Raw genomic sequence first — 10,454 nt, forward strand, 5'->3', positions numbered from 1 at the left:
TGGTTCTCGACCAGAAAAAGGTGGTTTGCCCTCTCCGGGTCGGTGGAGAGTCCTTGCCTCAAGTGGAGGAGTTCAAGTATCTCGGGGTCTTGTTCACGAGTGAGGGGCAGATGGAGCATGAGATTGACAGACGGATCGGTCCAGCGTCTGCAGTGTTGCGGTCGCCACACCAGACCGTCGTGGTGAAGAGAGAGCTGAGCAAGGGAGCAAAGCTCTCGATTTACCGGTTAATCTACGTCCCAACCCTCACCTATGGTCATGATCTGGGTAATGACTGAAAGAACAAGATCGCGGATACAAGCGGCCGAAATGAGCCTCCTCCGCAGGGTGGCTGGGCGCTCCCTTAGAGATAGGGTGAGGAGCTCAGTCACGCGGGAGGAGCTCGGAGTAGAGCCGCTGCTCCTCCACATCGAAAGGAGCCAGCTGAGGTGGCTCGGGCATCTACGTCGGATGCCTCCTGGACGCCTCCGTGGGGAGGTGTTCTGGGCGCGTCCCACCGGGAGGAGGCCCCAGGGAAGACCCAGCACACGTTGGCGAGATTATGTCTCTCGACTGGCCTCGGAACGCCTAGGGGTCCCCCCAGAAGAGCTGGAGGAGGTGTGTGCAGATCAAGAAGTCTGGGTGGCTCTGCTCAGGCTGCTGCCTTCGCGACCCAACTCCGGATACGCGGGAGAAGATGGATGGATGGAAATATTTCAGCTGCAGAAAGGAGGAACACATAGGAACCGTGTTGGCCGCCACCACACGAGGGAACGTGGCTAATTAGTTTTATTAAATTGTAATCAGCCCCACAAAGCTCTGTATGATGCGTGCATGGACAGATCCAAAGCGAAAAATTATTTCAGAAGCCTTTTGCCAGAATTCCGCCATATGAGAGAGGTTCCAGATAGTTAGCACTCAACACGTAATTTTTCAGCTTTTTAAAAAACAAACAAAAAAACAACAACAATTTGTTATTACAAAGTTAGAGATTAACTCGACAATTTCCCTGAGGTTCAACCAAAGGGATCAATAATCTATCTATCTATCTATCTATCTATCTATCTATCTATCTATCTACAGAGAATGGAAAAACAAAATGTCCTCATGTCAGTTTTGTCTGGTATTGTGCAAGGCTGGCAGTTAGTGTCGACTGTTGGTGATGTTCATTATGCTGCGAACAGAAGCACGTTCCTGCATAAAAACTGGCAAGACACATACACACAGAGAGGAAAGTCACTACTCCAGTTTCACACCGTCTTTTGTTTCTTATTTAGCGTGTGTTCGTGCCTGAACATGTCGAACATTCAGAGGCAGGTCAAAGAAAAAAACAAATTCTTTTGGATCCACACCTGATATGCACACATTCAAAAAATAAAAACCCGGAACACACAAACTCCTTTAGTTCTCCAGTTAAACACATTTTCTGTGGCTGTAAACTCTGTCTTATACCTTGTTCTCTTCTAAATAAATGCTTTTGTGTATATACGTGCTTGTTTTAGAGAGTGAATGCAGCTCCAGTTGACTATTTAGATATCCAGAACCCTTCCACCTTTACCAGAGATGATTCTGACAGGTTTAGGTGCAGTACTTATTCCAGGTGGGAATCAGACATCAGAGTTCCACACTGACAGCCTGGTATATTTTATGACTGATATTCTGGCTTCGTGAGACTGTTCTGAATACCCTGGTTGCACCTAAAGTTGTAAAAACTGTGTTAAGAGGCGTTGTTGTGGGGAAAATTTAACCTGAGTGCATCCTGTGTTCAGCCTTGTGTCCCCAGATGACTACTTTGTACATAGACACAGGGACATAACCAGATAGGAAGCGATTCTGATCAAGTTTTTATTTTAGCATGACACAGCCACTCAATGCTAAAGTAGTGATTTAAAACTGACTCAGCCCAGATTGAACACATGTACTTGTTTATTCAGTGTGTTATCACAATTATTTTGTCGAAACAATATTGTCTTAATTTGAAAATCAGCAGGACTGCACAGAACATCTGTGGGTGATGCTGTGATACTGAAGGCAACAGAGCTGAGCTACGACACAGTGCGACTTGGATATGAGGAGGCAGAGCTGCTTCAGCCCTGCCTCATAAAACGTATCATACAAATAGATTTGGCAGCTGCATGCATCAACAAAAGGATGTTGGATCAGCGTAGCCACATCAGAGCAGAGAATCTTCTCCTCATCAGTCCTTTAAATGCTGTTTCACAGCAAAGTCACAATCAGCTGTTTAACACCCGCAGAGTCGACACGGTCACAACTGAAAATCTCCACATCAGCTCAACGTCACTTTAACCCGATTCAGGACTTTCATGTTGCCATACCTAGAAGGTCTTTTAGGGTCCACTGGACCACAAGAAAGAAGATGTGTAAAATATTTGTTCGTATTCATTACAGACTTTTACAGTATGTTTAATACATTTTCTGATAAATTGACATATTTTTGGTTCCAAATGCATGACGAATGTCCGTCTCTTTACATCAAAAAAAGAAACCCTTCAGTGGTAGCCTGGGGTCCAGACGACCCCAAAAGTCCTGAATAGGGTTAAACTAAAAACCAAACAACACGTTTGTGTCGGTTCCAAACCCAACATTCGGGGAGTTTCACATTGTCCCATTTCTCTGCTGTCACCTCAGATAAACTGTGAGCTACACATGTGCAACGCTTACCTCAGTGACCTCCCTACAAAACTAAAGCACTTTGCCCAACACACAAATGCGATGCCTTTGTTTGACATTACTGATCTTTGGTATTACTCATCGCTCTAGACTGAGCGACAGGCAAACAAGCTCATCTTACCTCACATCTGGCAGACTCCTCGTCCTTTTCTCCTCAGATATGCATGACTCTCATCGGTGACCTATTCTGATCTGAAAACAGTGAATTTCATTAAAAGGTGAGGATCGTGCATCTCTGCTCAACTGAAGCAAAGTCAGAAACACTCAGAGCTGAATGCAGCCTGCAGCCACACCTGTCTACATGCACAGACATGCAGCCTGATGCATGAAACCGTTTCACAAAAATCTGAACTGAGATGGCGTCAGGTTACTGTGAGTTGATCAAAGCATTATTTTTAACTCCCAGCAGAGGTCAGGTGATCCCAGATCGGACACAGGTGCGCTGAGCGTCACTTTCTGCATCGGTTCTGTGAATAACTGACTCTGACAGAAGCATGTCAGGTGACTGTTCACGCGGTCATGAGGACATTTTTGTCCACTTCACTGCTTATATTTTTTTGGAACAGTGTAAATGCATATGCCATAGATCCTGACAAAGTATTTTTGGGGGGACTTTGAGGTTTCAGTCTCATGTCTCAAGATTCATTGACAATGTGTACAAACTACACTCAGGACTCAAATGTCCTCATAAAACCCACTGAAACTAGCATTTTTGATCCCACTGTACTGTGTTGTTAAGCTTTTATTCTGGAGCTTTGATTTCACTTCTGTCATTTTTACAATTTTCTACCTGATCGAGTCATATTTTTCATATTTGGCCTTTTATGGAACACACACGTTTTGCTTTTTCACTTTCTGCTGTATTATAGAGCCCTCAGGTCAGTGGAGCATGTCCAGTTACCACCTACAACGGATTGGGGGGTGCTGGTATGGGTAAAGGGGAGTTTCTTTGGAAACTACTTTCTACTGTCTGTTTTCAACAACCAGCGTTACTGATGTGACTGACAGGTGAACTGTTCACAGCATGAAGCAAACAAACACACTGCATTAAAAACACAACAAGCACACAACAACATTAGCAGGAGTCAACAACAGTGGAGCTGTTCTCAGGAAACATGACCACACTGTGAACTGCCATCATCACTGAACATCTCTGAATGTAGTTCACCACTCATGGTATATGTAGGGATGGGTACCGAGCCCCGGTATTAAACAGCCCGGGGGGTCCGACGTTAATGGTTCTGTTAACGGTGTCTGTGAAGATTCTCAGTCATCCAGGTCATGGTTATTCTGGTAGATTAATCGTAGCAACTGGACCTGCTTGAGTTCGTTGAAGACGTCACCTCTCATCCAAGAGGCTTCATCAGGTCTGACTGACTAGTTGGGAGATCCAGACACTCTTTAGGATATCAGTATCTGGATCTCCCAACTAGTCAGTCAGAAGTGATGAAGCCTCTTGGATGAGAGGTGGAACGTCTTCAACGAACTCAAGCAGGTCCAGTTGCTACGATTAATCTACCAGAATTCTGTTCACGGTACTTTAGAAAGTCAGGAGATCGTTGTGTTGCACAATCTAGTTCATCACTGGAAAATGTGTCTGATGTGTCTGTGATGCACTTTTGCTGCTTTCCGAATGCTGTCTGTCAAACAAAACACCTGCTGTGTTCTGGGCGGAGCAGCTCCGGGCACACAGGTGACAAAAGGTCCAAAAGTACGATTTCATTCTCGACAGACTCAAACTGCTGCTTCCTGTAACTTTGTTGTAAACCTGCACACTGAACCTTCAGCCTCACCAAATAATAATCAAACACGATGGCAGTTGTGTTTGACTGGATCTAACAGGACTAATCTGCAGGCGACTTGGGTTCAGAAAAAGCCCGACGTGGAGGAGGTTTGTGAGCATGGAGTCTCAGTGTGTCTGCAGAAACTGTTCAATCTTCTCATTTATCAGTTTGTACATCATTGATTCCTTTCTTCACATCTTAGTCCCCGTCTGGATCTTCAGGACACAGTTCATCCACGCTGTCCTGTTTAATATGACCTCCATCTGCAGAGAGAAGAAGAAAGAACAGAGGAGATCAGTGGGTGTTTTCATCAGCAGTAGCCTCATTTCAGAGTTGATGCCAAGTCAGCGTGTCGGCACAAGTCTGAACTGAACCATCACATTAACAGACGGGCACAAAAAACGGTGTTTCACGTTGTGTGGAGCGAAAAAACACAAAACATCAAGAAAACAAAAACATCACAGGAAGCAAAAAACACAGTTTGTGAGGCAAAATCACAACACACCTGTCTCACCTGCTCTCCAGTTACACATTTATTACAGTACAACATGCAAAGTCGATAATAGTACAACTTTTTTTTTTTTTAAGTTATTTTTTTGGCCTTTGTGCCTTTATTTGATAGAGCAGTGAGAGAGAGAGACAGGAAAGTGGGGGAGAAGAGTAGGGGGAGGACGTGTGGGAAAGGGTCATGAGCGGGATTCGAACCCATGACCTCCACATTGGGACTATAGCCCTGTACATGGGACGCCAGCTCAACCAGGTGAGCTATAGCGGTGCCCCATAATAGTGCAACTTTATTGCGATTAAAAAAACTAACACGAACAGGTTAAATACACTCAATAAACGTAATCTGAGTGTTTCCCCCCACAAGGACCTGAAGCTTAGATCGGTGCTTCAGCTGTTGAGAACTACGACAGATTGTTTAATACCTGCAGCACCAGACGGCAGCAGGATCCATGTGATCGTCTCCAGAGACAGAATTAGGCACATTTGCACGAATACAGCACCAGGAACCTCGTTAAACACTTTAAAACGTCTCCCTGAGAGGACCGACCAGGATCCCACCGTGTTCGGTCTACTCGTTCTACTTGTAGTTTCGTTTGATGCTTCCAGCTGTTGAGGACTATTTCCTTCCTTTCCTTGCGCGTCGCCTCAGACAGGTGAGCCGTCACACACAGTCACAGCTGATCAGCTGCAGGGACATGTTTCGCTCCATCACGGCTGCCCTCAGGTTGAGTTTCATGGTAAAGAAATCAGAACTAAACTGGGCTGTGACAGTTGTGTAGATGGGTACTGTGACAGAGTGTCGTCCTTTTGATGAAGCAGCTTTGTTCTGTCTGGAAAAGGTTCGTGATGCTCTGAACACATCCAGTATTAGGAGCAGCAGAGACTGACTGTGACCTTCTACTGACCTCAGAGTCTCCAGGCTGCAGTCTGGACTCTCCACAAGATCAGACAACTGCTGCACCTCAGAGTCCTTCAGGTAGTTGTTACTCAGGTCCAGATGTTTCAGACGGGAGGGGTTGGACTTCAGAGCTGAGACCAGAGAATCACAGCTGATCTCTGACAAAACGCACTGAGTCAGTCTGAATGAAGAACAAAAGATGGAAGTTTAGGAGACAAAGTTTCTGCCTGAAAGCTTTCAGAGTTTCATCGTGTGTTCAGAGATGAAGAATGTACGAGTTTAACCCCAAACAGCTGAAGCCAACAGGAAGTAGCTTCAGTTAGTGCACGTGAAGAAGAGCTCTCATTAATGTTAATGACACCACGCTGCTGCTTCAATAACCATGGAAGTGACTTCAGCTGCTAGGAAACGTCTACAAGTTGAGACCCAAGACTCTAAAATACGTTCATGTTCTGGAACCGTGGGAACGTTTCAATCAGGACTCTACATTAAAATGCATTTCATTATTGATCCATCTGTCACTGACAGTTGAAAGTGTGGATCACAGACTTAAGAGGACAAATGACGCTAAAGACAAACATTCTCACGTTCACAAGACAGAAACCAAAGAAAAATAGAAAATCTGTAGAAACTGAAGCAGAAAATGTTCCCATTGCTCCTTGATAAAAAGACTTCAACTATTCACCAGCTGTCAGAACTTCTGCTGCTGGATTTTCTGCTCTTTGAAGAACTTATTGAAGATAAAAATGTTGCCATGTTGGATTTGAACATTTCACTGAATAAAACATCCCATGACTTCATCCAGGTGTTGGAACCAGCAGATGCTGAATATTTGTTTCTGCCTCACAGGCTGAAAAACAGGCTGAATCAGAGCTGAAACGATCAGTCGATGGACAACAGATCAAAAACATTCTCAAGATGGTTTCAGTCATTTTTCAGTCAAACTAAAATGGTTCCAGTTGGTCCACTGTGAAGACTTTCTGGTTTCTATCACTCAACACTGAATGTTTGTTATTTTGGACTGTCGCATGGAAAAACTAGATGTTTGAAGACGCCACCTTCAACTCTGACAACATGTTTTTTTTTAACATTTTCTACATTAATAAACAAGCTTCATCATCAATAGAAATCATCTCGAGTTGCTGCTCTGGTTTCACTTCTAGATAAAGAAAAACATGAGGTCAAAAATGAGGTGAAGATCAAGTGAATTATTCAGCAGGAGGATCTTGATGACATCTGCAGCTCAACATGTTACCATGAAGATCCTCAGTGTGGATCAGTATATCATCAACCTGAAGGCTGCAGTTTAGTGTCAACACAACTTCACATTCATCTCAGCACAAAACTAAAACATGGTGTCTTACTTCAGAGTCTCCAGTTTGCAGCGTGGATCCTCCAGAAAACCACACAGATGCTTCACTCCTGAATCCCTCGGCATGAAGTTTCTACTCAGGTCCAGATATTTCAGGTGGGAGGGGTTGGACTTCAGAGCTGAGATCACAGAAGTAAAGCTGATCTCTGACAGAGTGCAGCAAATCAGTCTGAAAAATGAATTAAACTCGCAGTTAGAACCATCAATGATCCAATCAGACGTGTTCAGCTCATCAATAATCACCCTAATCGATACGGAGAGTGACTTTGTCCTCCTGTTGTTGTGGATCATGCTGTCGGTCTCCTGCTCGCATTAGTTAAAGTCAAGTTTCAGAAACATACGCGGATCGGAGCCCTGATTAATGATAGCACCTGCGCTCTCGGACGTGAACGCGCAGAACAACAAGCTCCAAGTCTCCTCGAGAATCTAACACGACCGCTTGTACGAATAACAGTAAACAACGGAATGCAAACAAAAACAAAAGTTGTATATTAGGATAATCATTAAACATATAACATCTATAACAGTAACAAGACAGACAGTGAACTGACCCCAGAGTCTCCAGTTTACAGTGTGGATTCTCCAGAAAACCACACAGATGCTTCACTGCTGATTCCGGCAGCTGGTTGTAGCTCAGGTCCAGATGTTTCAGGAGGGAGGGGTTGGACTCCAGAGTTGAGACCACAGAATCACAGTTGGTCGTTGACAACTTGCAGAGCCACAATCTGAAAAACACGAGGGATGAAGTCATCGATAATCCGATCCAAGTGTGCAGCTCAACATGACTTTGTCCTTCTGTTGTTGTGGATCATCACGCAAAGTCAGACTGTAGAAGCACAAACACGCAGTTACTTTAACATTAATCGAACTACGACGCTCCTCTCCGACCTTGAAACGTCTCTTCGCCTGAACATTTATAGCTGGATCCAAAGACTGTGGGCCAGAATGAACAGAGCTGTGGACCATTTTAAAGCAGGGGTGTCGACATCCGGTCCTCGAGGGCCGCAATCCTGCATGTTTTAGATGTTTCCTTCTTCCAACACAGCTGATTCAAATGATCAGGATCGTTGTCAGACTTCTGCAGAGCTTGATGATGAGCTGATCGTTTGAATCAGATGTGTTAGAAGAGGGAAACATCTAAAACATGCAGGACTGTGGCCCTCGAGGACCGCAGTTTGACACCCCTGATTTAAAGCCTGTACAGCAAATGTTGAAACTGAAAAATGTTGTGAATGTGACACACCAACCCATTTCTAACAAGTTGTCGTGGTGATGTGTAGGTCTGTGTCTCACGGTGCTACATGAGCTCTTCTTTCAACAGTAATCCAGAAGCATTTGGAAACAGGTCAGAACCAAATGCTGTTGTTATATTGTGTGTGGTTTTTCTTTCTTGCTGTTTAGCTGCACATCAGTTTGAGGCCTCCTTTGTCGTATTTTCTCTTTCTTAATGGGTGACAGGTTTGGACTGCAGGCAGGCCAGTTTAGAAGATTCTCTGACTATGAAGCCATGCTGTTGTGATATGTACACAAATCGGTTTGTCCTGTGCTGTGCTGAAAAGGCTTTCCCAGAAAAACACAAACAAATCAGCTTTCTTTAGATTTGTGTTCAAGCAGATCTCAAAGATTTAAGAAGCAGAATTCTCCAACAGTCAAGGATTTGAGCTCTATAAGTACAGGAAGACTACAACAGCTCCAGTCAGTGCACCGACCTCAGACTCTCCAGTCTACAGTTTGGACTCTCCAGTGCAGAACACAGCACCTTCATTCCATCGTACGGCAGTTCGCTTCTACTCAGGTCAAGCACGGTCAGATGGGAAGGGTTGGACTTCAGAACTGAGGCCACGATTTCCAAGTGAGCCTCTGAGAGGTGACTGTCCGTAAGTCTGTGATTGGAGAACAAATACAGGAATGTGCATTAAAAATAAAGACCAAATGCACACGGTGACGACAGCAGAGCTACATGTCAGACTCTGATGAACATCTGTGATTCAGCTGATTGCATTTCACTGTGTTTGACACAATGACTGTCTTCAGTCTCTCACACCTGCAGACTTCTAGTGAGAATGAATCTTGCAGAAGACGGGAGTAAAACTGGTGTTAAAGTGAGCGTTTCATCCTGTCCACGGTCTGTCAGTGTGAGTCAGAGTGAAGACATCGCTTCAATTCCTTACTGCTATTTCGAATGACTTCAACTCAGTGAACAGTTACAGTCAGGAAAGATTTACTCGCTTTGTTACCGACTAATGTTCACACGCAGAGAAAACTTAACGAAACAAACCACCTAACAATGGTCAGTGAACTAAAAGGTCCCTTTAACAACAACATGACCTCCAGAAGGCTCCCAACGTCCACGTTCCAAATGATGTACAGTTGAAACCAGAAGTTTACATTCACTATATAAAAAGACATAAAACCTTTTTTTTTCTATCTGACATTAAATGTGAAGAAATGCACCCATTTCTGACCACAGAAACACAGAAACCACACATTTTTAGCCTCATTCCCAAAACAACAGACGAGAGTCAGCACATATGAAGCATTAAAGAACTGATCATAGTTAATGAACACATCTGGACTCACCGAGCCTTTCTGCAGTTCCTCACAGCTGGAATCAGTCTCAGTCGTCCCTGCTTTGTTGTGTTGTACTTCTCCAAGTCCAACTCATCCAGAACCTCCTCTGACATCTGCAGCATGTAGCCCAGAGCTGAGCAGTGGATGTCAGAGAGTTTATCTTTTGATCTGCTGTCGGACTTCAGGAACTCTTGGATCTCCTGATGTACTGACAGATCCTTCATCTCCATCAGACAGTGGAACATGTTTATGCTTCTGTCTGGAGACATGCTAGTCTTCTTCTTCTTCAGGTTGTTGATGATTTTCTGGATCATTTCTGGACAGTTCTCTGTCCGACCCAGAAGGCCTCCTAAGAGTCTCTGGTTGGACTCCACACAGAGGCCATGAAGGAAGCGAACAAACAGGTCCAGGTGACCATTTTTACTCTCAAGGGATTTCTCCAAGACTCTCTTCAGGAAGACATCCAGGGACGGGTTGCTGTATTTTCTTCCCAGGAACTTCTTCAGCACCTCAGTGTTGTTGTTGGTGTGACAGTGGAACATGTAGACTGCAGCCAGAAACTCCTGAATGCTCAGATGGACAAAGCAGTAGACTGGTTTCTGGAACATCACACACTCTCTTCTGAAGATCTGTGTACAAACTCCTGACAACA

General features: G+C 44.4%; 1 protein-coding gene across 1 annotated transcript in view; it reads right to left on the reverse strand.

Moving 5' to 3' along the window:
• The window catches only part of LOC103373217 (protein NLRC3-like), a gene marked incomplete at its 3' end in the record, with an annotated part of 23,520 nt that overhangs the window by 9,278 nt on the left and 3,788 nt on the right, over positions 1-10,454 (reverse strand). Inside the window, exons 4-8 of the mRNA XM_008303060.1 lie at positions 9,812-10,449; positions 8,941-9,114; positions 7,783-7,956; positions 7,224-7,400; positions 5,867-6,040 (exon numbers count right to left, since the gene is read on the reverse strand). Coding sequence (XP_008301282.1) covers positions 5,867-6,040; positions 7,224-7,400; positions 7,783-7,956; positions 8,941-9,114; positions 9,812-10,449 — 1,337 coding nt within the window. The remainder of the gene's footprint in view (positions 1-5,866; positions 6,041-7,223; positions 7,401-7,782; positions 7,957-8,940; positions 9,115-9,811; positions 10,450-10,454) is intronic.

The sequence above is a fragment of the Stegastes partitus genome, unplaced genomic scaffold, assembly GCF_000690725.1.
Source record: "Stegastes partitus isolate 25-593 unplaced genomic scaffold, Stegastes_partitus-1.0.2 Scaffold1928, whole genome shotgun sequence".
NCBI classification, from domain to species: domain Eukaryota; kingdom Metazoa; phylum Chordata; class Actinopteri; family Pomacentridae; genus Stegastes; species Stegastes partitus.